At 43.1% G+C, this 27,414-nt stretch overlaps 2 protein-coding genes across 10 annotated transcripts in view; one reads left to right on the plus strand and one right to left on the minus strand.

Annotated features, from left to right (window-relative positions):
* The first annotated feature begins 753 nt into the window (after window positions 1-753).
* On the plus strand, window positions 754-27,040 carry Pfn2 (profilin 2). 3 transcript variants are annotated; one of them, XM_046440460.2, is made up of 3 exons: window positions 754-953; window positions 2,794-2,986; window positions 19,696-27,040. In XM_046440460.2, the coding sequence occupies exons 1-3, from the start codon at window positions 822-824 to the stop codon at window positions 19,716-19,718; spliced, it is 348 nt and encodes a 115-aa protein (XP_046296416.1). In that variant the 5' UTR covers window positions 754-821; the 3' UTR covers window positions 19,719-27,040. The 3 variants fall into 3 exon arrangements, with proteins under 3 accessions (XP_046296416.1, XP_046296414.1, XP_046296415.1); XM_046440458.2 differs by lacking the exon at window positions 19,696-27,040 and adding an exon at window positions 4,666-6,342; XM_046440459.2 differs by lacking the exon at window positions 19,696-27,040 and adding an exon at window positions 4,987-6,342.
* Window positions 8,622-27,414, minus strand: part of Rnf13 (ring finger protein 13) — a 114,710-nt gene continuing 95,917 nt past the window's right edge. For all 7 annotated transcript variants that reach the window (XM_046440453.2, XM_046440454.1, XM_058578321.1 and 4 more), the window contains 2 exons: window positions 10,277-10,357; window positions 8,622-10,021 (listed from right to left, as the gene is read on the minus strand). In XM_046440453.2, the coding sequence (XP_046296409.1) occupies window positions 9,657-10,021; window positions 10,277-10,357 (446 nt within the window). In that variant the 3' untranslated portion in view covers window positions 8,622-9,656. The remainder of the gene's footprint in view (window positions 10,022-10,276; window positions 10,358-27,414) is intronic.

Raw genomic sequence — 27,414 nt, forward strand, 5'->3', positions numbered from 1 at the left:
GGTTGCCAACCGTCTGCACGTTGGCCACACCGTGCTTAGCAACAGTAAGTGGGCTCCTGGGGCCAAGAATCCGCGGAACGCGAGGCCGCTGGTACCCAGAGGCCACGGCGCAGGCTCTGCACGGCTCAGCCAGGTTCCTGGGAGCCGCGCGCCACCGGGGACGCCTTAAGGCCACGGGGCAAAGGGTCCAGGGAAAGTGCGGCTCCTCGGGGACGCCTCGGGTGCGCGCGGACCACCAGCCACCAGCCGCTCCCACCACAAAGAGCGAGCGTGCGCCCCCCCTCCGCCCACCGCATCCCGTCACCAGGGCAACGCCGCCACTCGGGGCTCCGCATCAGAGCCACCGCGCGCCCAGGCCGGCGGGGACTCCGCCGCCTCCCCGGGGTGCGACGCCGTAGAAGCCCCGGCGCCCCCGCCGCACGTGGGGCTCCTCGGCCTGCGATATCCCTCCGCGCCCCCGGCCCTCGCCCTCCGCGCCCGCTCCCCCTCCAGCCCCGCCGCCCGGGCCCGAGGTCGCGCCGCGGAAGGATCACACGCACGCGCGCCGCCGCGGCCGGAGCCGGAGCCGGGGACCCGGGGAGCCAGCGCCGCCGCCAGCGCCAGGCAGCTCCGCCGCCGGTCGCGCAGCCGGGTCGGGCGGGTGGCCGGGCGCGCCGCGGGCCGCCCCTCGCCGCCGCGCCCGCGTCCCCGCCGCCCGGGAGGGGGCGGGCGGTCCTGCGCAGAGCCGCCTCCTCCCCGCCCCCGCCCCGCCTCCCGCGTCGCCGCCGCCGCCGCCGCTGCGCCTGCTGCCGCCGTCCCCGCTGCAGTGCGAAGGGCTGAAGATGGCCGGGTGGCAGAGCTACGTGGACAACCTGATGTGCGATGGCTGCTGCCAGGAGGCCGCCATTGTCGGCTACTGCGACGCCAAATACGTCTGGGCGGCCACGGCCGGGGGCGTCTTCCAGAGCATCACGGTGAGCCCCGCGGCGGGCCGGCGCGCTCCGGCCGAGCTGGCCGCGGGCGCGCGGGGCCGGGCCGGCAGGTGTGCGGCGCGCCCCGTGCAGGGCTCGGCCGGGGACGCCCTGCGCCCCCCGCGCTGCCGGCGCCGGGATGGGTGGGGGAGGGGGCGCGGGCGCGGGCGGGAGCGCTATCCCTGGCGGGTGCCCAGGGCCCGGCGGCCTCGAGGTGGCCTCGCCTTCGCGGGGGCGGGGGCCAGCCGGGGCGCGCGGGCCTGGGCAGGGGTCCCCGCGGGCCGCCCCTCGCTTGGCGCCCGGGCCCCGGTTCTCCAGGCGACTTGGCGTAGGCTCCCGGTGCCCAGGCCTCGGCGGCTGGCAACAAATGCCGCCGACCACGTAGGTGGGTCCGTGAATCTCGACTCGGCTCTGGCCCCGGGTTCCCTTTAATTCTCCAAGATGGCGAACTGCCATCGACTCTCCTCCCGAGCAGACCGTCGCTGCACCGTTAGCCCGGTTACGCAACTGAGCCCTGGTGGCAGCGGCCGGGGGTTTCGGTGGCCGGAGGGGACGGGGCGAGGGCTGGTCGCCCGCGGGCCTCCCTCCCCAGCGGTGCGGCAGGGCTGACGCACAGCCCGCCGCTGCCCGCCTGTCTCCCTGGACCGGCAGGTTCCGACTGGTGCCGCGGGTTCGGGATGCCTGCCCAGCCTCCCGCACCGCTCATTGTCTGCCGTTTCCGCCGAAGGCTCAGCATCGGGTTCGGCACGGGACGTGCCCTTGATTTCTCAGCCCCACACTTGCCATCTAGGGCCAGAACCCAGGTCCCTTATTGGGGGTACTAATTATTTTTTTTGCTAAACGTGGCTTAAGAGCTGGCTGCAGCACTCAGTTCTCGGTACTGGCACTTTGGGAGTCTCCTGGGCCCGCACTGGACCAGGATCCTCGCGGGAATCGGCCTCTGGTGGCCAACTTTGCCTGCAGCCCGCTGGTCTTTGTGTGCGAGTTCCCGCTGCCTGGCGCGGATTGCGGAGCTGCTGGGGAATGGCTGGGCCTGCTATGACTCTGCAGTTCTAGGGGGCGACGCCTCCCCGAGCCTGGAACGTTGGAGTGCACGTTTCTGCTTTCCGAGTCTGGTGGCTACCTCAGTTTCTCTCCCAGTCTCCCTCCATCTTTTCTTTTCTTCTGCCATCGCCTAATGCGGTGTTCTGGACAGAATCCTCTTTGCGTTTGCCCAGAAGGAAAACTGATTGCTGAGATGGGAGGGGAACGGAAGTTGGAGAGAAAAAGGAGTAGTGGCTAGAAAAATAGGAGGGAAATATGAATTTGGGAATGCGCTGAGGTCTAGAGATGGAAGCTCTCACCATCAGGGGTATTTCAAGCTGTTCCATGCAGGGAAGTGAACAGATCTGCTAAGCTCAGGGTGTATTGCCGGAGATTTTCAAGGAACTTTAAATTTGATGCAACATGACCCGAGTAACTGATCGAATGTGAGAGAGAAGCTGTTGTTCAAAATGTTTGAAGCTGAATTTTAACCATTATTACATAAGCACCACCTGACTTGATACAGTTTATAAATAACTCTTTAAGATTGCAGTTTGTTTCATGTCAACTACCCGTTATTTAAATTCTTCACATAGATTGGTTTTTATTAGCAGACCACAGACCACACTGAACTGCAGAAGAGAGCCAACTGATATAAAACATGTAATCCTGTGAGGCATTGTCTTGATTTTTACTTAGTGAAAGGTGGCTGATTTGTAGTGGTAGTATAAACTAGCAGTCTTTCCTGTTAGATCAAGCCCTGACAGGAATTCACTACAACTTAATGTTTCTCCTTTTCTTCTCTCTTTTGGGGGGACAGCCAGTAGAAATAGATATGATTGTAGGAAAAGACCGGGAAGGCTTCTTTACCAACGGTTTGACTCTTGGTGCAAAGAAGTGTTCAGTGATCAGAGATAGTCTATATGTCGATGGCGACTGCACAATGGACATCCGGACAAAGAGTCAAGGTGGCGAGCCAACATACAACGTCGCTGTCGGCAGAGCTGGTAGAGGTAAGCAAGGTGTTTTTGTGGTTAAAGATTGCATGCCTTATTATAACTTCATGAGCAGTTTCTTTAGCATTTTGAATGACAGTCCATAATGGCTGTTAAGGTGGTTTCTTGAACTGCCCGGCACTGAAGGGAATCACTGCTGTAAGTCTGCCCATGTCACAGCAGTGGCCCCTGCAGCGGAGCCACTGTCATCCTCACTTCCTTCTGAAAGGTAGTTTAGTATCAGCTCTTCATAAACTCAAAATGAAGAGTTTTCTCCAGCCGCTGGACAAATCAGATGATGGTCCTGTGCTGCGTGCAGTTGTTGAGCAGTTTCCATTGTTTGGCTTATTTTCATCCCTGTGAGACTTTACCTCTGAGTCATTTGTCCTTTTTTCGCTTGCTCATCATAAAGCAGCATGATTGATATTGGTTCTTTTTTTTTTTTTAAGGAACATTGCTCAGGAAGTGAGAAATAATTAGATGAGTTTTTTGGAATGAGTTGTCCATTTACTAAAATATATCCAGAGACTAAAGTGTGTCTGAGATTTACTGAAGAGTAGGAAACTACGATTAGTTTATACTTGTCCAAAAATTCTGATATCTCCAGATAACTGCACTTAAAAAAAAAAAATCCTTCTTTTTCAAAAAAATATTTTGAAATTGAAGTTTATTATGCTTTATAATTGATTTGCAAGGACATTTAGATGTATTAACTTGTAGAAATATTTAAATAAACAGGACTCCCACAGCCTCAGTTGGCAGACTTAGCATGTCAGCATGTCACACGTCAGAGCAGCTCTTCCTGGGAAGGGACTGGCGCTGCACTGTAGTGTAATGCCCTGGTCCTGCCAGCTGCCTGTGATTGCCCTAAAGGCTTCTCTTATTTTGGTGTGGGTTGATGTTTGAGTATTTATTTATAGGGAAATGAGATGACTTTGAAATAGTAGACATCTCTCAACCATTAGCTGTCAGTCAACCACGTGATAGGAAACCAGAGATTTTCATACCACAGAACCACACTGACATCTAGTGGCAATGAGTGTGAAATGTGACATATACCTGCACACTATGGCATCATAAAAGAACCTGGTATTAGTTAGAAATAGTCTATTTCAGGATTTAGACTCATTTAAAAACAAGACTAGCAAAGTGAGGATATCAGTATGCATAAAACTTCTGTTAATTTGGCCTCTTCTGAATGAAACTAAAAAGCTGTTTAAAATTGTTTTTCATTTTCCTCTGGAAGTGATATGTCTATTCATATTTACAGTGTCACTTGTATGACTTAGTAGTTTCTACTTAGGAAACCTTAAATATGGGGAGAATTTGTGAATAAATACCAAAGTTTTTCAAGTTTATATTTTTAGGGCATACATGTTTGTCATATCAATCAGAATTTTTGTCCTGAAGTGAAAGATAAATCGTCACTTTTTTTCCTTAACCAGTGTAAAGATAACTGTGTAGAATCAGGCTGCTGCAGATGGGGTGCCGTATTGCAGTACTAGTTACCATGTTCTGTTCTTGGTGTATCACTGATTGGAAAGTCCCCATCTGGAGACCTACTTGCCCTCAGTGCTTGACAGCTCATGGGAAACTAACTTAATGTCAACTTATTAATCAGGGATCTGTCTGCTAAAACTTATGTGACTTTCTTGATTAACACTTCTTTTGAAACACTTTTCTTCTTTCTCTTTCAGTCTTGGTCTTTGTAATGGGAAAAGAAGGGGTCCATGGAGGCGGATTGAATAAGAAGGCATACTCAATGGCAAAATACTTGAGAGACTCTGGGTTCTAGCTGCTAGGCAGACTGTTAAGTATTAGGGGAAATTGCTCTTAAACTTTCCTAGTGGTAAGCTTAAGTCTTAATTCTGGAAATTTTATTAGCAATGCAGGGTGATGGGGTATGAACCTGTGTCTCCTGTGTATCCCTCTGTTGGTGGGGAAAGGTGTCTTTCTTTCTGCCCGCCCCTCCTTAAGTAATGCTGTTCACTTTTGTTTTGTTTCCCTGTGTACTCCAGCCTTGGTTATAGTCATGGGAAAGGAAGGTGTCCACGGAGGCACACTTAACAAGAAAGCCTATGAGCTCGCTTTCTACCTGAGGAGGTCTGATGTGTAAGCAGCCTCTCCCCATCTACCTAGCAGCTGTCTGCATCGCCACCCCAATTGTGGTCATCTGCTACCAGACTAGATAGATGGTAGCTAGTTTTCTTTACCTACTTTCTAATGTCATGGTTCCTATTTGCCCAATGATCATTTGTCTGTTAACCACTGTATGTAACCAACCCCTACTGGCAACATAATTGCAGCACAATAATGATTTGCATGATACCTTGAAATTGGGGGGAGGGGCATGCCAAGTTGGGCATCACTTTGTCTTAGCAATTAATGGGATATTGATTACTAAAATAAGTTAATATTAAGCAAGGTGCCGGTTGTACAATCTCTAATTTGATCGATGTCTTTTCAGCACTTTGAGCTTTACTTGGCTCACTTAGTCTTCCTTTTGTAGCGCATGGTTGGGAGGAGAAAGTGCATGCATCTCTCCTTCACTCCTCTTTTCTCTTGCCCTCCCTTTGCACATAAGGGATTTGGTTTGCTTCCATCCTCTTTTATGCAGTGCCTGGTTTATTTAACCAATTAATATCCCCTTTGTTGACGAGCTGTTGAGAGCTGCAATAGTTTGCTTTTAGTATTGTGGTTGCACTTGAGTAGACAGATCTCTTCACAGTGTCTGCAGGACATGTGCAGAGTGCAACTGCAAAACAAGAGCAAAAGGCACTCCTCCCACGACCTCACAGTAACCACACTGACGCACCCCCAGGGACATTCCATCACCGCAATAGCTCACATTGTTGTTCCTGTCTTTTTCTTTGCACACCAGCTCTACTTGTTTTAGTAAAACTGTAAAAGGCTGCCATTATGGACATTAGGTCTCCCAACATAACCATCTGGAGTGTGTCCAGTTTGTTCTTCATAGGACCAATTTTTATTTGCAGCTTGAGTTTTTATATGAGGTTGCATTATTGTGGACTTGGCTGTCTTGTGATGAATTTTTTCATATGTATTCTGTGCCATACTATTGTTAAAATGAACTGTTGCTATTGTGAGATGGATTTTAACTGACCTATTAAGGGTTTCTTTCGAATGGCACTACTTTAGGGACATTCTAGTATTTGCTTCTATTGTTTGGGCCTTGTGGATAATGTACAGATTTAAAACAAATCTTGTTGCTGATTTGTCCATTTCTTTCCCTGCACTTTGTTACATCTGGGATACAGTCTAACTCATCTGATTTAATATGCATTTAAAAAAATGCCATAACTATTAAACACCTTGTTTACAGACAGATGAAATAAATTTATTCCAACCAAATACTCTAGACTCCTGTTATTTATGTAAATTGTCGGCTTACTGTTACAGTTGATTTTCAACATGATAGGAATATAGAGAATAAGCCAGAGTCTGCTGCAAACATTAAATTAAGTACCTAGGCATTTTGTTTTAATAAACTTTGATCTATTAAAAAATGGCTTTAGTCATTTTGGGCTGATGTCCTCATGCCGTGTGAGGAAAACTGACTTATCTGCTGGAAAACATTTTCCTCTATTGGTCTCCAGATGTGAAATCTAATAAGCAGTAAGAGGCTTCAGTACTGAAAAGGGTTTGCAACATTGTGGACTCTGTTGAAATGTCATGTGACTTCACATGACATGTGCTGGCAGGATGGAAAATCTGCCAGCTGGGACTCTCCATCCTATGAGCAGAAGATGTTGCTTTGACAGCATTTAAGAGAATTGGGATGCTTTTGCATTCTCTAGCTTTGGAGTAACATGTCGACCATGGCAAAATAGTCTAAGCCTGGAGACTGTAAATTCCCTAATATGTACTAAAGTTTAGTGAAGATGTAAATTTTAGACTTTTTAAATAAATCATTACTACTATGAAATGTCAAGCAGAAACTTACAGCGGTAGATGTTCAAAAGTTAGAGGATCTAAGTGAAACTGGGGAGCTTGTCACAGGGTCGGTTCTGGCTTCTAGGGATCTAACCTGGGAGATTCCATGCATCCAGAAGTAGTCATCAGATATCAAAGTCAGAACTGCATGCTGTCCTTGAGAGAGAAAGTGTATTGGGAATAGGATAATCTCTTCCTTACTTAAAATAAAATACTGTACATAGGAAAGCTTTTTCTCTGACAAGTTGTCAGGCTTTAGTTCTGAATCTGTACATATGGGGTGTCAGGACTTGACTAGTTTGGTAATTAAACACACCCTAGTAGTTATGAAATGATAAAAACCTGGTATCAGCTTATTATTCTATTAAGATTCCTGTTAAGGACAAAAGATGATTGGGCAGATGAAAAATTGTGACTAGGTGTGGTGATTACATGGCCTGCAGTTTCAACAGAAGAACACTTTTGGAAATATATACATGCAGACTTTGCTTTACACTTAGCTCTTTGAGTTCAGCATGAGGAAATGGAGCTGTATACCTTAGTGTATCAGATGTCTCATCACATGGCATTACTTAGGACAAGCACACTTGGCAGCACCAGAGGTATGGGTTGGACACAGAATTTTGTGTCCCCAGGACAGAATGGTCATTGAGGAATGACACAAGAACATGGTCACCAGTGGATGCAGGGGGTCAGGGGGCATAAAGTGTAATGTATAGCATCTGCTGACATAGTACTTATACTTATGAAGGTGGGAGATGCACACACGTTTCTGCCTGGGCTCAGTTTCCAGGTGACTATTTTGATTCCAATGTTTTCAATAACATTACTTTTATAATCAGAAAAAAATTACATTTTATTTGCTCTCCTATTAAAAAAACTTAATCCATACACTGAAATTATAGAAGATTTCAAATAGATATTAAAAGAACAAGTAACAGTCCTAGCCAGTGCTATTAAGACACTGCACACATTTTTTTTACAACTAAAGTTAATTTGAAATTTCAAAAAAAGTAATTTTTGATCCAGAAAAACTTGAATCATGTCCTTCATCTGAATTTTGGGTTAATAACTAATAAAAGAATACCATATCTAATACAGAGTTACACACTATAGAACAGGTTTAAAAAGACCAGGGTCATACAGTTACGCCACATTCCAACCTCTGCTTAACCACCCTGGTAAATCTGTAGATGTCCTCCTTCTCAGGATAAGGTAATATCCAGACAGTATATATTGAATTCAACCTTTTATTTTTGAAAGTGAACACTTGGAGGTTATGGTTTTTGCGGATTATGAAAATTTCTTTAAATAAAAATAATTCAGAAAGTGAAATTTCTCCCTAGTGTTAAATTTGCTTAAAAACACATAATTTTTAACAAAAGGCTTGTTATTTATATTGTATTTATTATTCTATATCATGATTTTATGTAGTTTCCCATGTTGGTAGGTATGTCTATTGCAAAGATGCACATAGTTTATAACATTACCATAATATACACTTAATTTTTGGAATGATTTTTGGCTGTGGTTTTAGTGTTTTCATGGATTAACCTAAATGCTGCGAGCATCACACTATACAACATTCTAAGTGATGTGTGTTGATCAGACCTCAGTCATTATCCCTTTAGTTTTACAGTACTGGACATGTAAATAAGGCTAATGTGGTAAGAAGTAGCACAGCAGAACAAACATCTACTTATTCTTAAAGTGGAAAACATGTTTATTAACATTCAAATACCTCTCATACAAGGCCGTATAAAAATTCTTAGCATTTTGATTATACAGAAGTCTATATTTTCTACATATAGTTACAGTGATATATAATATAATTTACCTTTTCATAATACATTGTTTCAATACATTAGTTCTGTTAAACATAAGCACTTATTTTCGAATTCAATACTTGAACAATTTCTCTGTACATAGTTTCGCAGGGCTAGTTAGCATAAGATGCTCTTTATTAAGAGGTATATGATCTGAGTTAATAGTTGCTGAAGTTTGGTATTTTTATGCAGCGTTTTCCTTTTGCTTTGATCACAACACAAAACCCTTAAGGATACTGAAATCCAGTAAGTAAAGTCCAAAGACATTACCTTCACTGTTGATTCAAATTTGTACATAACACTATAGTATTAAACCCTTAAAAAAAAAAAAAAAAAAAAAAACTTAAAATCTGCACTGGTTATAGACTTTCCTATCAGGATCAGACTACTTGGGAATAGGAAAGCAAAAAACAGCTTCAGAGTTTGTGGTGACAGGAGGAAAAATACTAAGTTACTTTGTTGCATTTCACTAATGATGGCGATCTGAGGGAACACCAAAATACACATTCCAACTCAACCTACTTATAACTGTTTGTGGAGGTGAGAGTTGGCTTAGCTTGAGCTAGATGGCTGCAGGACTGACTTCATGTGTAAAGCACAAAACATTTGCATACTGTGATCTATGTCTTAATTGCAAGCTATATTGAGATTTTTTTTTAATGTTTTGGCTAAATTTCATCCCCAAAGAGCTCATTTGATGCCTGAGTGACAGCACCAGTCTGTTATTAGTGAAAGGAAGCACACTCCTGCAGATAAGTACCGATCAAAAGCCTGTTTCAGTAATCTGATTAAACTAGAACGCTAGAAAATAAGTTAATTCTACAGAAACCTCTAAAGGGAGCAAAAAATCAAATTACATACCTAAGTAAACATTTCAAGGGAAATAATCAACCAGTCACCTCCGAAAGTCAGACGGTGTTGGCTATGTTGTAATCCCGGTCTCCATTGGCCTGCAGCTGGACCACAACACTGTGCTCGTTGATTTCGTTCTCTGCGTCACTGCTGTCAGTATCTTCGTTGTCCTCGTCCTCATAGTCTGAAGACTCTGTCATGTTCTGATGAGAGTGGGATTCCGACAAAGCCCCAAATGACTGAGCACTGACAGAAGCCAAAGGTCTCAGCAAGGGGGTGTGCTCTGACACTTCGTTTTCCTCTTGACTGCTGTCTGTGTCAGAGTCTGAGTCACCTTGAGAAGGAACGACTTTCTGCTTGCAGACGGGACAGGTTTTTTTGGTTTTAGTGAGCCAGGGGTCTACACATTTGCAGTGGTAAGCTGTTGAAACAAAATGCATGTCTTCAGTTAGCATGCTATGGCTGGGAACACCACTCCGTCCCCCATCAGGTGTATTCAATGTTGTGATCTGTGCTCTCGTGTAGGGACAAGAGAAAGAGAATACCTTCAGTGGGACAGATAACTAGTGCAGAGCCTGCCTAAGGGTGCACTAACAACTGCGTCCCCGCCCTGCAACACTGAACCCAGCTATAAAACCCCCTTTATGTGCCAAGTTAAAGCAGTAATTACCCCTACCATGGGAACAGGGAAGGACTCTGAGCTTGTCTCCATCTTCATAGTCATCCAAACAAATGGCACAGACGTCATACTCATCTCCTGGAACATAAATAGCATCAATTAAAATATGTAGAGAACTCTTAGCTCATTAGACTTTCGAATGTTTAGTGTTCCTTAGTTATGTGCCCCCTGATTGATCTGTCTATCTTGGACGGCTTTTGCTTGGGTTTTGTTTTGTTTTGTCAAAACTTGAAGGAGCTACTTAGCTATTCAATACTTCAAGGATCTGAAGTTTTAATATAAGTAGTTAACCTTGTACCTGAAATAGGCAATTGAAAATGATGTCACATTTGTTTACCCTAATTATCTTCACAAAACATCTTAATAAGAGTCATAATTATATTAGAAATTTAGATAACTATTCAAATGCCATTTTGAAATATTGTATGTTGAAGAACAAAATTTCATTGCTTAAATTTCTCAAAGTCTCTGGGGTCATTTATTTTTTTTTGCAGTGCAGGCACTAAACTCAGGGTCTCATGCATGCTAGGCAAGAATCTTACCATTGAGCTACATACACACACAGCTCTGGGTCATTTTTTTCCCCCAAAATTCAAAAGAAAACATTAAAATGTATTCACATTAGTGAGTAAGAACAGTGAAGAGACACAAAACTTCAGACCGCCAGCATTCACCAGTTCTGAGGTGTCTGGCACACGCTCAGCCCTGGGAGTCCTGTCTTAAGCTGTAAAAAGACCTGAGCTGTCTTTCAGGGCTGTGAGGATGGAATGAGCAAAGGGTCAGCATGCAGTTGTTCAACAAGTGAGCTTTATTACTAATATCATTGCTATTTAATTGTCTTACTGTTGAATTTATCACCTTTACATTCAGAAGTTTATTAATTCATAGCTCTTTTTAAAGTTCAAATTATAAACGTTTATAGAAAGTGGCAGTTTTTAACTTGGCTTTTTCAGTTAATACAGATTTAGACACCTCAGTGACTGATTTTAATTCAAGGTTCTCTGTTAAATGTAAATAAAAACTTACAAATATCATTGGGAACAAGACACAGTCCAATTTTCTGCCTGTCTACACAGGGAAACAACCTGAGAGAATCTGGACAGCCTGGATGAATAAGATTCATAAAAGGGGGTGATTGGTTCTTCCATGTCCTCTAGTCATTTAAAACGCCTCCGGGAGTAGTCCTAAGTGGAAAGCTTTAATGGACATCATTAATTCCTGTCTAGAACCCTGAGGTCAGTTACTATTGCATCACCTATCAAATACATCGCTGGCAAGCACTAGAGTGCCTCAGAACCTCACTAGAGCTGGTGAGGGCGCCTGTCTTCACCACCCACTCTGAGGGCCCCCAAGGGTCCCTGTGGTGGGTACAGGCGTTTCGCTGACTCAGACTGGAATGCGTTAAGAATGAAGCCATGACTAATGTGCTCTTCACCTTGTGAAAAGGTCTTAAGAGGCTGAGGTAGGGAATCCCGGGAGGCCCAAGTCAGGGAAAGGTTGGGCATCAGCCTGGACGCTGTGAGTGGTCAGTGAGATGCAGTGGCACTGACTTTGCAGGTGGCCGTGGGGAGAGTCACAGCCAGGAAACATGGGTGGCCTCAGGAGCTGGGAAGGGCAAGGAAATGGACATGCCCCAGGTCCCAGAGGAGGAGCTCCCTGAGGCCTCTATCAGCCTAAAGATGACAAACCTGGGTTGTTTGTACTGAGTCTGTCATCTGTAACTGTGGGACATGCGCTGTAGTCACTGAACTTTCCTATCAGTCCTCTGAACCGTTCCAAGTGATGGAGTTACACTCATGGTCTATGTTTCTGGCCAAAGCAGGTACTTTGAAGATGACAGGTGAAGACCAAAAGGTATGGTTTGTGACCAAGGACCTGACTGTAGCCTAGTGCTCTGTAGAAAATCCACTGGTGGCCACAGCCAGGGGCACGGTGGCTGGTGCTCTCATCCTGGTCCTCCCATCCTGGTCCTGTTACTTTTTAGTTACATGACCTTCTGAAAGACACTTATCTTTGTTTCAGTTTTGTCAGAGGCAAAGCAAAAATGCCATCACACTATGTCTCAGGGTAGCAGTGCAGCTGGAGAGAGACGCAGCAATGAGCCGGTGGCCGTGGGCTCGGAACCTTTGTTGTACTGTACCCCTCGCCCTTAGCCACTTGTGGTTAAATTAGAGATGGTGAGAGAACTAAAAGAATGGAACAGGCATGTATCAATAAAACCCAAGAATGATGACAAAATCCAATTTTTGTTCCATTTAAAAGTCTTGGAAACGAAGAAGGGTTGCACGATTCAGAGATCTAGTTAGTGGGTTCACAAGAGGCTGCGGTCCAGCATCAAGTGACTTGGCTACATGGCTTTGTTGACATTTAAGTCAGACATGAATTCAGAACGCTTGCCTGTTCTATCAGAAACAGGCAGCAGACTTTTAGAATTTCCTACCTGTCCTGAGAGTACAAGGTAAAGAACTTGACAAGTGCACGGCTCAGTGCCGTCCTGCCACCCCTGGCCTCACGGAGAGAGTTCTGTTGCTTAGCGCAAGCCTGTGGTCCAACTGGGAATGATCTTGTCCCCAAGGCTCTCTGGGCTGTCGTGAGGTTCGTGGTTTCCACAGCTGGCATCTCGTGGACTAGGGATGCTGCTAAACATCCTATAGGGTACTGCCCACTGTCTAGAACAAAACAAACAAACCACCCAGGATCACCCCATCTAAATGTCATAGTACTGAGCTGACAGACCCTGATATCATCCCCTCCGGGCTAAGAAAATGTTGCTGATTCACCACTAGATACAGGACATATAAGTTGGGAAGATCTGTGTCTCCTTATGTGAAACAACCAGGAAATGTTTCTATCTGGAATGTCTCTGGCATCACTGTTATTTGACTAAAGTTCCTAAAAAATTTCCTGAAGGTACTTCTAGAGTGTCATCAATCTGGGATATCACATTATAACATACGGTGGACAGAACTTTGATTTCCCCTCCAATCTGTTTCTCCCTGGCTTTTCTTCTACATTTCAAGCCTCAAACTTTGGCTCCTCGGTTGCAGCAAAAGCCTGGGAGCATCAGAGCAGGGGGCGCACAAAGACCTAGCAGCCAGGGGTGGCAGTGGGGGTGGGGGTGGAGTGTCGGCTGGCATGCCCTTGAGGCCTGTCTCCCAGGGGCATGCACAGTATGTTATGGAGTCCTGTGACCTGCAAAGTGCATCGGGAGTCTGTCCCCTTCTATTTGGCTTACTCTAAGAGCCCCCTCCCTGTCTCCCCAGGTCATTTTCTGGTGTTGTGTCATTCCCACAAACAGCCCCTCCTGTCACCACAGAGCTGTCCCTCCCACCTTGCTCCCACCAGTCTTTCTCTTCAGGCATGGACTGTGACAAAAACATTTGCACTTAAAATCAGATGCAGAAAGAGGAATCACCATTTCTAAAGATGACTCAAAACTCAGCAAGTCTGAAGTGATTTAGTCACAGTGCAGATAAACTGATGCAGAACTTAACTGTTTAATTTTACAACAAAGGAGACCAGGCATTGAATCTACCAAGAGGAGGTTTCTCCAAATTAAACAATAAGAGAGACTGAATATTCAGGACTGAATAGCTGAGGTTTCATGAGAGAGTATCAACAGTATGGCCAGGGATGGTGTGTCATTGGATTTATAAGCTTCAAAGCAAAAAATTATTGTCATTGAGAAAGGGCCTTGCTACTTGTTCATGTATCTGCCAGTGGAAAACAGCAGCTTTCTCTAGCAAATAAAAATAAATGGGTTTTATAGTCTCTTCTCCTCTGTACTACTTCCCAAGTAATCTGAACAAAATACAACAGGATAAAATATTTTTAAAGCCAATTTTTTTTTTGAGAATTATTCCTGATTGTTTTCAAGCTCAGGGAAAAACAAAAATAAAACAAAGAACAAATATTTACTTTTAAGTTTAGGATATAAAGGTAGTTAAATGTAGTTTAAAAAATTGTGTTTCTTAATTAGAATAAAGAAGTTAAAAAAATCATAAAAATAAAGCATTGTCCCACTTTTACACCTTCTACTATAAAATGCTATGTTGCCTTTTGCCAACCTCTAAAGTAAAAATCTTTCTATACTGTTGTCTTGAAAAATTTCAATATGTAAAGTATCAAGAAAAATACTTAATTAACTTAAAATGTCAGGTATGAGATCTATATTTTATCATTTGTATTTCAAGGATCCACAGCTTCACAGGGGCTGGGGGAGGGAAGCAGCTTCCAGAGAGTATGCCTCACACTCAGGAGAAGGACTTCGGGAGCAGGGCTCTAGGTGCTAGGTAACAGTGCAGCCACCAGCCCTGGGGGCACAGGTGGGGCAGAGCAGACAGTGAGATCTGGAAACAACAGTTTCAATTAAAGAGCTTTTTGAGAACAAAAATGAGTAATGAAGAGATTTATAAAGAAGCCGTTTCATAACAAAACATCTAAAAGCCTGTGTTACGTCACACGTGCTAGACACAGTAAGGCAGTGCACAGACAGTCTGAGTGTCAATCAGCACAGACATTTCTGTACAAGCTGCACAATAAGATCACTAGGACAGGAGGCTGAGATGACCATGTCCCTAACAGGCACCGAGTCTTACAGACTGAATGACCAGGGAAACAGTTGAAAGTTGCTAGTTCTGAAGTTGCTGAGGATGCAATCACAGCTTACACCTAAGGAAGGTATAAATGTCAAAATCTTTTTAGTTCACTGGCAAATATTTCTAAAATGTACCTAAAATAGAAACGTTTTAAGACAATGAAGCAGTTGATCATTGGAACAGTGTCTTTTATTCTTTCTTTTTTTTAAGTGGGGGGGGGGGAGCACAGGAGCATAGGATTTGACTATAATACAAATATCATAGATGTCCTAACATTTATTTTAAGCCTAGAAGAGTTTTTTGAGGCTCCATGGCATGGTACCACATCTTCCTGGAGTGATAAATCCACAGAGGTGTTTTCTTCATGTTTTCAATTAGATGCAACAATAAGAGCACTACAAGTGAAGGGGAGTGTTTTGTTTCTGGCACCTGTGTGTGCTCCAGACCATCAGCGTGCACTGGAGTATGTGTAACAATCACAGCTCTTTCATTTTACATGACAAGCATCATAACAACCCAAAACATCATAAAACAAAAATATAGGTACCTCAAACTTACTGTTGAAAAGAAATTTCAAGTGTCGTGTTTACAGTTACATGTTTTCCAAGTGCAATCTTTTGTATCATAAAAATGTGATGATTGAATTTCTATGACATTCACATTTTACTTTAAAGGGTCATTTATTTGCATAGCACGGGCTGCTGCTGTCTCTGAGCTATGTACACGGCAGCACTGTGGTGAGTGTTCTTCATGTTCTGATGTGAAGCCCCACACAGACGCACCTCATACAGATGCACCTCATACAGCAGGAATGCCATGTCTCCACAGAGATGGGACCGCCCGCGGAGAGACCAGAATGCCTGTTGGGAAACTGTCGGACAGTCATCTTACTAATTGGGGAACAGGAATAAGAACGACAGCCTTGCAGGCCCTAAATAAATCCATATGACTGAAATCCATGTCTACTTACAGATGAGCTTTGGCCAAATTTTATTTTGGGTAGTCTTTTTTAAAAAAAGCTTTTCACTGTATTTTAAACAGTCATTCCAGGGGCTGAGGCTATGGCTCAGGGCAGAGCACTTGCCTAGCATGTGTGAGGCACTGGGTTCGATCCTCAGCACCACATAAAAATAAATAAATAAAAGTATTGTGTTCATCTACAACTAAAGTAGTTTTAAAAAATAATCACTTTTTATTATTTTAATTGGTTCTAACTTGGTTTCATGGTTTATGCAGGAAAAAATACAGCTATAGCCAAAGTGTTTCTGAATAAAGGATCAAATAAATTCAAAGATCTGTCACCACCCTGAAGAGACAAAGTGCATATATTTGAGAAAGGCAGAAAATGTACCAGAAGCACGGTGTGTGCAAGGACTGAGGGTTCACTCTTCTTGTTCCACTGCTGTTCCTCAGGTCACTGAGAAAGGGTTGGCATACTTCTAGAGCACACCTCAAGACACGCAGACTTGTATGTGCCCTGACATATTAGTGTGCTAGGATGCAGTATTTCTTTGCTTTTGCTTCACATAAAGGAGGTTAAATAAGAACTCTGCTCAGCTTCAGATACACCTGGGGCAAGGGACCTGCATTATTTTTGCATAAAGACAATTGCTTCTAGATGGTTCTGCCTGCTTGACTAGATCAGCCTAATATTCAGTACAACTGTCTATGTAGCAAAGGTGATTATAAGAAAAAATCAAACATAAATTTTTCTTTTAAAACAGTGTATACAAATTGATAAGAAAATACTAAGATCCCAATAAAAATGTGAGCAAATGGTGTTCAGTGTTTGGACCTTGAATGTTCCTAATGTTTAAGCCTTGTCCTCAGGGTGGCACCATCTGGAGGTGGTGAAACTTTAAGAAGTGGGTAGGGTCTGCTGGGAGGTCTGAAGTGCTTAGGGGGCATACACTCAAGGGCAATTACAGGATACCAGTCACACTCTCTCTCTCTCTCTCTCTCTCTCTCTCTCTGGTTCCTGGCCACCACAAGGTGAGCAGTTTAGTCCATCACACTATGATGTGCTGCCGTGTTTCAAAGCCTAAACAATGTGACCAACTAAACATGGACTATAACCTCTGAAGCTGTGAGCCAAAATAAACCTTTCATCTTTTTAAATTGATTATCTGAGGCATTTTGTTATAGTAACAGAAAGCTAACATAAGGTCTGACAGGTAATAAAAGCAGAAATATGAATGGGTAATTTGCCTTGTTAAAGTGAAATGATTCTTAGATACTGCTAGAAGACTTTAACTTTCAGGAAATTAGTTTATCTAAAACATGTTATTTCCTTTTGACATAGTGAGTTGAGGAGGAGAAGGATAAGCAGGGGTGGGAATGGGGGAAGGGTAAGAAAAGAGGAAACTGGAAGGATGAAAGCCAGGAGGCAGCTTATTTTACTTTGAAATGGTTGTTGCTGAAGGTGGAAAATGGGTAGGGCTGTATTTACATGTCTAGTGTTTGGAATCAGGAATCTGAATTGCAGCCCTGCAATGTACCTTTACCTGACAGTGTACCCCAATCACAAATACTTTGACCTCGAGTCTCATCTATACCTACAAAATGGTCACGGAAGTACTTTCCTACTTGTGTCACTAAGAACCGAGATCACGAACGCTGAGTAGGCTACTGACTTTTGCACTGTGTAGCAGGCGTGTTGTGGCACTTACAAGACTCACAACGGAAAAGTGTTGAATCTGATAAGTGCAATGCCCGCCAGTCCACGTGAATCCCAGTTAACCCACTGGTACAAATCCCACTAACTTCTTGGGCTAGAGAAGGGCTGACCTGTGGCAAGGCCTGGTTCTGCTCAGCAGTATAGGTCTCCCAACCCCCTTCAGTCAAAGCCATTACAGAGTGGACCTGGGATGGCCCTCTTGGAACCTGAAGTGACAACCAGTTCATCTCCAAGAAACTCAGGAACACACTCGTCTCTAGGGATCCACACTGGTGGGTCCTCCTTGTCCAACCTGGATTCTCATGAAGTCATTCCTATGCAGCCATCTTGAAAGGCATTTCTTTAGAGAAATGGAGAATCACTCCTGTTCCTGACTTGCTTTATTAAGAGTAAACTGAGAACATTCTTCCCTTGAAACAGTTCCACAAAGCACAGACACCAGCTAGTGCTGGTTGGTCTGAACTCTGGTTTTCGATTCTTTGCTCTCTGAGGAAGGGGGCCATCTTTTCTCATTGTACCCTCATGCTCTGAATGGAGTGGGCCGACGCTAGTCCATCTGTTCCAGAGGGACAGCTGACGAAAAAGCAAGCTGCTCACTGGAACCCTGGGCACCTACTCTCCCTGCTTGTCTGTGGACCCCTGGCGGGGGGGACCCTTCCCACAGCAATCTGATGGCCAGGCCATGAAGCATAGTCTTCACCATGGCGTCCTCTGGCCCCGTGCACCTCTGCCCTCACATCTTCCCACTCTCCGCCAGGCCAGATCCCTGTCACATGCCCGTAAGCTACTCCCTGACACGTCAAGCACACATCCGCCACACACTGCCACAAGGCCTCTATAGGTGCCTCCTCTGCTGCAGTGTCCTGCCATGCTCCCTGTCCCCAGGCCCAGAGACTGTTCCCTCACATCCTCAGATCTCTGTTCAGAGTGCCTCATGTCCTACCTAAGACAGGCCCCTCTCACCTACCACTCATCATTTTTTTTTTTTGTAACACTCCTATGTGACTTTAGTTGTTATTTGTCTGCCCGCCCCCAATATGCTCTACAAAGGCTGGCATTTTCCTGTTTTATTTACTGCTGTTTCCCTAGCACCCAGAACAGTACCTGGCACACATTAAAATATTTGGTAAAAATATATTGAAGGAACACAATTACTACACAGACTATTCCCAGAAAATCCTGATTCTGACTTCCAACCAGTAATCCATAGCAGAGGAGCTGATCATACAGATATAGGTAAAGAAAGCCAAACTTTTTTTATGAAGTGGATAAATTCCACATAGACCCTGCCTGATGGGCTGAGTTTGGCCTCACATTTCACCCCTAACTCCATGTTGATGATGGAACTGCAGGCAGCAGATGCCAACTGGACACTTTGAAGCCAAGGAGCGGCCAGTATATGAAGGCATCCTAAAGAGGGTGGAGAGAGGAGATCGGACTGTCGTCCTTTGAGAGAACAATCCACCAGCCCCGTCCACAGGCACAGGGAGAGTGAGGGGCACATCAGAAGTGGTGGTCATTCCTAAGCTGTTTTATTGACATTAGTAAGATGCAACATGAAAAAAGGAGCAGGAAAGAAAGGGGAGAAGTTAAATATACAAGCAAACTGGCCTGCTATTTTTAACCTAAGCTGGTCAGTTAATTCTAAATATTAAAGAGTTGGCCAGTATTTTATGAGTGCTTGCCTCACAGTGAGCCTCAAAAGTGTGCTGTTTGCCTAAGCAGTGAGGATCAAGCCTGGCAGAGGGATGATCAGGATGGTCAGGATGCTCCGCCCCAGACCCAGGTGGGAGGTGGCCTCCAAGCAGGAAGCTTGGGTTGAGCTGCACAAGGAAATAATTCCACTGAAGCAGAAAAAGACTGATAATCTCTGGGCCACAACCTACCTTTTTTATTTATTTTTGAATTTCGTAATTTGTTCTGATGAGTTCTCCATGACAACAGAGTGCATTCTGATACAGCACACACAGAGCACAGCTTTCATGTCTTTTGACTGTATGCAACGCAGAGTTGCACCAGTGGCACCACAGTACAGAGGTACGTGACCTTGGGTAACGATGCCCAGCTCATTCCCCTCTACCTTCTTCCTCTCTGGAAAGCAGAAACTATAGCCTGACTTTATACTTCATTGTTTCTTTCAGTGTGGCCGGCACAGGACATCTAACCAACACTGACCATGTGGTCACTAACAGGAGTTACAGGATGGCCAGCCTATGAAAGTGACTGGTGATGATGCCATCTGGGGAGACGTCTTTAAATAAAATGTAAAGCAGACAAAGCAGCCAGCTGAGGCAGCCTGTGGGGAACTAAGGCAGAAGGCAAAGCAAGGTCAGCAGTCAGAAGAGTCAATTCTAGTGGCCAGAACATGTGGGGACCTACACAACAACCTCAGATGTCCTTTTCTATAGAAGATAAGACATCCTGAAAATGCACCCTGGCCTGTGGGATTTCAAAGATCCTGTGGCTCCCAAGGTACAGGCCTTGGTTTTGGTCTACAATAATTTGCATTTGAAAAGCTATTTGCAGGGCTTTCTTCTCAGACCTAAGAGAGATGCTTAAGGCAGGGATTATCAGAGGCAGATTAGATAGTTTGCACAAAGCCACATCTAATCAGTAGTAGAACAAGGTCCTGTGGTTCTGAATCCTTGCCCATTCCACTCCACCACCCTCCAAGAAGGGCTTGCCTTGTGAAAGTCAGCTGCTAACTCTGTGCTGTGGGGTCCACAGGGATTGCTCACATGCCTCTCTCCCTGCCCCCATGGACGCATCTGTGACACAGTGTGGTGATGTTGGAGGGGATCTAGGGACTGGTCACAGGAAAGAAGACGACTTGTGGCTGTAGTGGAGTTTTGGAGCTGGCTAGGTTGGGAGCAGAATTTGCTCTCTTTAGTGTCTTTCCCCTCGCCCTTTCCCCCTCTCCCTCTCTCTTCCCCTCCTCTCTTTTTAAAATTAGAGAACATTTCAAACATACACAAAAATATAATCTACTATAAAACCATCTCATGTGCCATCACCAGGCTTAATTTCAATATCCCCTTGTTCTCAATAAATCTGCCTTCCTCCACTTTGTTTCCCTGAAGAAATTAAAAGCCAATGTATCTCTGAAACATAAAGACTTTAAAAAGCATAATCACCATGCTATTACCACACCTAACAAAATGAATGATAATTTCCTAACATCTAGTGTCCAAAGCAAACTAAAATCTCCCCAATGTCTCAATAATGTCTTAAGGGTTTGTTCCAACCAGTGTCTAAGCAAGGCCTACGCACCGCACTGGACGGTGACTTGTCATTCTCTCTTGGTCTCAACAGTCCTGCCCCTTGCTGCCACTTCCTTGCTGAAGAAGTGGGGGCATCTATCCAGTCACTTGGCTGGTTCCAGAGACAGGGGCCTTTCAGTTGGCTGTGGTGCCACCTCAGTCACCCTGTTTAGACCTACGTCCTGCTGCCTCAAAGGGCACCACCAGGCAAGTCCATAGAAACCCAGTGCCACTTCCCCAAGGCACTGTATTGCCATCTCCCCCAAATAACTGGTACCACAAATAGGAGAATGAAAAGTTGACACTGAGACTGATGCTGACTCCCTGGGGCGGTGCAGCATCTACACTGTAGGACTGCAGGGTGTCGCCTAGACTTAGAACTCTGAGTCAGGGACCTTCCTGACAGTGAGGGCTTTAAACAGGATGGAGGAGAGGAGTACCAGTTCAGGACTATCGCTGACTTTGCACATGCCGAGCCTCTCAGACTTTCATCCTCCCAGTGTAGCCCCAAGTGGGGAGGGGTAAGAAACCAATCAACTTGAAAGTTTTTGGCAAAGAAATAACTGAAAAAATTTTAAATTTAAATGTGGAAATCATTTTTATTTATCCTTTTCATGTTATAAAACAGCAGTATCTTTTTCACAAATACAGCAGTGTTCATAATGTGTCTAGATTGCCATGTCTAAGGAAATCCACCCATTCAGTGACTGTTCTAGATTCTCCTGATCAGCCTGCAGTGGGACAGTGACAGGCCTGTGGGATCGGGGCTGTATACAGTTGAATCATGTGTGAAAATTAAAAATTATGTACCATCAGTGAGCACATCGGAAGGTCTGTGATTCTGACAAAGTGCTAGTGAGGCTTAGTAATATTTTAGGATTAATGTAACTGAATTTAAATGAATTGTGACTGAGTCTAATTTGGAGCAATTCAGCAAATATTTGAGTTCCTGCTATGTGCCATACTAGGTATAAATGTTTTTTAGGAATTAAAAATGATCCTATGGAAAGAAAAATATCTTCAATATGTAGAGTAATATTAAGAATTAATAGAAGGTACACTAGAGGAAGGTGTTTTCTAAGCTATCAATTCAGTATTCACAGAAACTTGGTCATGGTGTCTTTTGGTAAATTTTATACAACACTTGAAATATGGCAGTTACTTCTTGATTTATATCCACTCCTGCATCTCTACCATCTAGGTAGAACAGTGCATCTAGACTCTGGTGTGGGTATATTATTTTGAAAATAATTTACCAGATCATAATCTACTGAGGTTTTGATCTGGAGAAAGAGAAAACCCAACTCCTGCCAACACCCCCCTCCCCTGTAAGCTATCTGTACCACCTAAGGTTGGGGAAACAAAAAATCAGGAACTGGATACCAGGTACCAGGAGAAGAACCTGCTCCACACCAGTCTTTAGTACCACAGGTGAACACTAGGTGAAGTTACCACAATTTATAGTGCCCAAGTAGAAACTGACAAACCCCTTCAAACAGGTTACATGTACCACCCCAAGGAGGATGCATACCTATCAGAGGTTTGAGAGGTTTCCAGACTCTTTAGCAGGGCTGACTGGAGAAAGTCCTCCTTATATGAAACTAGGTCACAAAGTCTGGGTGAGATGGCTGATTCTTCAAATGACCAAATCCCAATGATGAAAAAACAAGACTCACAAAGAAACAGCCATGATACATTAAAGGAACAAAAATGTGCAGAAACCGATCCTAATGAAACAGAGACATATGACTTTCCAGATCCAAAATTACTGTTGTAAGGACACACAGTGAATTAAAAGAACACAAAAAACTAAAATTAGAAAAGGATGCATTAACAAAAAGGAAGATCAACAAGACAAAGAACAGAGGAGAGGTAAGAGGATATGAGGGATTTATGGGACACCATCAAACAGAAAAGCATATCAATTGGAACACACAGAAGGATAAAAAGTAAAGTAGGGTGCAGAGAACCTATTTGAATAAATAATAACTGAAAATTCCCACACTGAAGGAGAGATATGGACATCCAAATGCAATACTCACAGAGAGCTCCAAAACAGGGGGAAAAAAAATCTAGAGATCTATGGCAAGACACATCATAATTAACTGTTTAAAAAATGACAGAGAATCTTGAAAGCAGCAAAAAGCAACAGCACATTCCTAACAGCTCCTATGAGAATTATCAGATGACTTTATCAGCAGAAACCTTTTAGGCTAGAAGAGAACAGGAAGATATATTCAAAATAACAATGGGGTGGGGACCCCAAGCAACCAAGAATACTATACCTGGCAAAACTGTCCTTCAAAAATAAGAAGAAATTAAGACTTTCACAGATAAGCAAAAGCTGAGGGAGTTTATCAGTACCAGACCTACCCTATAAGAAATACTGAAAAAATATTCCAAGTTGAATTGGAAGGATGATACATAGGAACAAAAAAACCACAAGAAAATATAAAGATCCTTGGTAAAGATAAAACATACAATCAATTCTGTAACATCATAATGTAGGTGAGTAAAACACTTATAAATCTGGTATAAAAATACTTAAAAGCATAAAAATAATTGTGAATCTATTTTAATGAATACAAAATAAAAACAATTTGTGTCATCAATAACAAAATAGAAGGCAAACAGTGATATGATTTATCAGTTTAACACAGATCAATAGAACTTTAAGATATTCTATGTAATTTATAAAGATAACCACAAAGAAATTCTGTATAAAATATACATGAAAGGAAATGAGAGGGAACCAAAAACATGTCACTACAAAAAAATAAAATCATGAACAACAAAAAGAAATATATCAGGAGAAGAAAAGTGAGAGAAAAATGCTTTTAGACAGGAAAATAATTAACAGAATAATAAGCCTATATCAGAAATTACTTTAAATATAATTGTAGTAGATTGAAGGGATTAAAGTACAAGACTTGCTATGTATTAAAACTATGTCTAAGCATATGCATAAGTTAAAACCAACAAGAGTGGAAAGAGATATTCCATGCAAATGGCACTAAAGATACCACGAGTTCTTATATCAGACAAAAGAGATTTTAAGGCAAAAACTGTAAAAATGGACAAAGAACACTATGTAATTATAAAATGATCAATTCACTAGTAAGATATAACAATGATAAATTCATACACACCTAACATGAGACACCCAAAAACATGAAGCAGATGCTGAAAGAACTGAAGGGGGAAATGGGCAATGACACAACAGTGGGAAGCTACAGCACCTCACTTTCAGTAAGAACAGAACAAGCAAAACATGGTGGAAACAGTGGATCTGAACACTAGAGACCAACTGAAAGTAACAAACATACAGAGCATTCCACCCAATAGCAAAAAAAAAAAAAAAAAAAAAAAACACACAGAGTTTTCTAGTGCATATGGAATATTCTCCAAGATAAGAACACAAGTTAGTCCACAAAATAATCTTAACAAATTTAAGAAGATTGAATTCATACAAGTATATTCTCCGACAACCAAGGAGACACATTAAAAAAGAATTAACGCCAATCCTTCCCAAACTCTTTGAAAGACTAAAAAGAGGAGATTATAAGTCAGTATTACCCTGACACAACAATACAAGAGAACTGCAGCCAGTATTCCTTATAAATATTGATGTAAAAATTCTCAACAAGATACTAGAAAATTGAATTCAACAGTACATCAAAAGGATTATACACCATGACCAAGTGGCACTTATTCCTGGAATTCAGAATGGTTCAACATACAAAAATCAATCTATGTAATACACCATGGTAAGAAGATGAAGGGCAAAACCCACATAATCACCTCACTTGATGCAAATAAAATTCAACTCTATTTCATAATATAGACTCCATAATCCAGGAAGAGAAGGAAACTACCTCAATATAATAAAAGCCCCAGATAAAAAGACCATAGTTAGGGCTGGGGCTGTGGCTCAGTTGTAGAGCACTTGCCTAGCATGTCTGAGGCACTGGGTTTGATTCTTAGCACCACATATAAATAAATGAATAAAATTAAGGTCCATCAACAACTAAAAAATCTATAAATAAAAAAAAGACTACAGTTAACATCATACTTAACAAAGACTGAACTCTATTCCTGTAAGATCATGAACAGGGGAAGAATGTCCTTGTCACCATTGCTCAACACAGCATTGGAAGGTCTAGCTAGAGCAATCAGACAAGAAAAATTAGAAGGACTCCAGATAGGAAAAGAAGTAATTCAACACAATCTCTATCAAAATTCCAAGAGGCTTTTTGTTTGTTTGTTTTCTGAAATAGAAAGGTCCATTCTGAAATTATTGTGAAGCTGAAAGGGATCCTAAATAGCTAAAAGAATAATGAAAGAGGATCACAAATTTATAGGATTCACAATTCTCAATTTCAAATATTATTACAAAGCTGGAGTGATTAAAATGGAGTGACACTGACAAAAGGATAATCAGATAGACCACAGGCATAAAGCTGACAGTCCAGAAATGGCCCATTCATCTAAGGCCAATTTGTTTTTGACAAGGTTGCTAAGCATGGTGGTGCACACCTGTGATACCAGCTCCTTGGGAGGCTGAGGCAGGAGGATTTCCAGTCAACACAGGAAAAGATGTTCAGCATTAATCACAAGGGAATTGCAAAGAGAGTCATAAGATACCTCTTCACATCCACTATTAGCTGTGATGAAAACAAAAGCAACACTAAAGGTGTGGAGAGATCTGAGCCCTCGTGCACTGCTGCTAGGAATGTAACACAGTACAGTGACCGCAGAGACACCACGGCAGTTCCCCACAAAGTTCGACCACCACTCCTTGCCCTATACCCCAAAGGATGGAAACCAGGATATAAACTGTTCACTGTACCATTATTAAAAATAGTCAAAAGGTAGAAACAGCCCAAGTGTCCACTAACAGATGGGTATAGAAATGAAATGTGGCAAAAACAAACAATGGAATATTACTCAGCAGAAAAGGAAAGAAATTCTGATAGGTGACACAACATGCATGATCCCTGAGAACATAAAGCTAAGTGAAGTAAGTCAGAAAAAAATGGCAAACCATTGTGGCTGGACTTATGTGAGTAAGTTCACAGCAGAATGGGGGCTGCCACGGCTGGAGGAAACGGAGAGCTGCTGTTCAGTGGGTGTGGTGTTTCAACTTGGGAAGATAAAAAATTCTGGAGACAAATATGGTGATGGCTTCATAACAATGAGAATGTGTTTGCTAATACAACTATAAACTTTAAATGGTTAAAATTACAAATTTTATGTTATATGTATTTTACTACATTTAAAAATGAATACAATAGCCATGCACAATATTGTATACCTTTAATCCCAGCAGCTCAGGAGGCTGAGGCAGGAGGATCTCGAGTTCAAAGCCAGCCTCAGCAAAAGTGAGGTGCTAAGCAACCAGTGAGACCCTGTCTCTAAATAAAATACAAAATAGGGCTGAGGATGTGGCTCAGTGGTCGAGTACCCCTGGGTTCAATTCCTGGTACCCCCCCCCCAAAAAAATGAATACAATAGCTTATATAGATGTTTGGAAGTAGGGTAGTTTTAACCTTACATGGAAATGCAGTGTCAAACATAGCTAAAAACTACTGTAGAGGTACAAGATGGGACCAGCTTTGTCAGAATTAACTATACCTGCTGGAGTCGAGACAATGTGATACTGATGTCTGGATAAACAGTAAGACCAAGGGAAGTCCAGAAACAAAAAACAGTGTATTTTAAACAATTAGTTCTGGGACAATTAGATCTCTTTAAGTGAAAATAAAAAATTGGAGGGGAAAAAATGTAAATTGAAATCCAATTTTATACAATCAATTCCAGTGGATTAAAGACCCAACCATGAAAGGTAAAAGTACAAAGCTTTGGGCTGGGATCGTAGCACAGTGGAACAGTGCTTGCCTAGAGGGGCACTGGGTTCAACCCTCAGCACCACATAAAATAAATAAAATAAAGGTCCATCAGCAACTTAAAAAAAAAAGGACGAAGCTTTCAGGAGATAGTACAAAATAATATGTAAATAATCTTGGGGTGGGAGAAGAGTGCTTTTAAAAAGTACAATGACACTACCAAAAAAGTCAAGAACTTGAAGCCTTGGAAAGCTGCAAGTCAGAAAAAGATAGTTAAAACACACAGGACAGTGGAAGGCTGATTCACCACGCATGCAACTCCAGAGTGGGTGCGAGCACACATAGAACTCGCCCAGGTACACGGGGACAGGGCAGGGCGGGAGGGGACGGCGGAGTCAAACAGATGGCACGAAAGGTATTCTATGGAGTGAAATGTCCAATCGGTAAATAATGTTAGCAGACACCTACCTTGATGGCAAGGAGGGAGATGTAAATGAAAGCCACATGAGATCTCTTTATCAACCCACCAGAATGGCTAAAATTTAAGTTGATCAATACAGTAAACACAGGAAAAGATGTTCAGCATTAATCACTAGGGAATTGCTGGTAAATATGTGAGCAACAGGAACTTCTGAACAGTGTTGGTGGGAATATAAACTAGCACCATTCACCACCTTGGAAATGATTTGGCAATACCAAATGAAGTTGGAGATGGCACCCAACTAAGACCTACCTAATGTGCTTCTACATGCCC

This window comes from Marmota monax, unplaced genomic scaffold, assembly GCF_021218885.2.
Source record: "Marmota monax isolate L192 unplaced genomic scaffold, Marmota_monax_Labrador192_F-V1.1 WCK01_AAM20220418_F8-fsc00256, whole genome shotgun sequence".
Lineage (NCBI taxonomy): Eukaryota > Metazoa > Chordata > Mammalia > Rodentia > Sciuridae > Marmota > Marmota monax.

What these genes read in the sequence shown, in the direction of transcription:
- Pfn2 (XM_046440458.2), top strand. Translation starts at nt 822, where the DNA reads ATGGCCGGGTGGCAGAGCTACGTGGACAACCTGATGTGCGATGGCTGC. An exon ending in GCGTCTTCCAGAGCATCACG is followed by an intron (nt 954 to 2,793) that starts GTGAGCCCCGCG and finishes TTGGGGGGACAG; the next exon opens with CCAGTAGAAATAGATATGAT. An exon ending in TGTCGGCAGAGCTGGTAGAG is followed by an intron (nt 2,987 to 4,665) that starts GTAAGCAAGGTG and finishes TTTCTCTTTCAG; the next exon opens with TCTTGGTCTTTGTAATGGGA.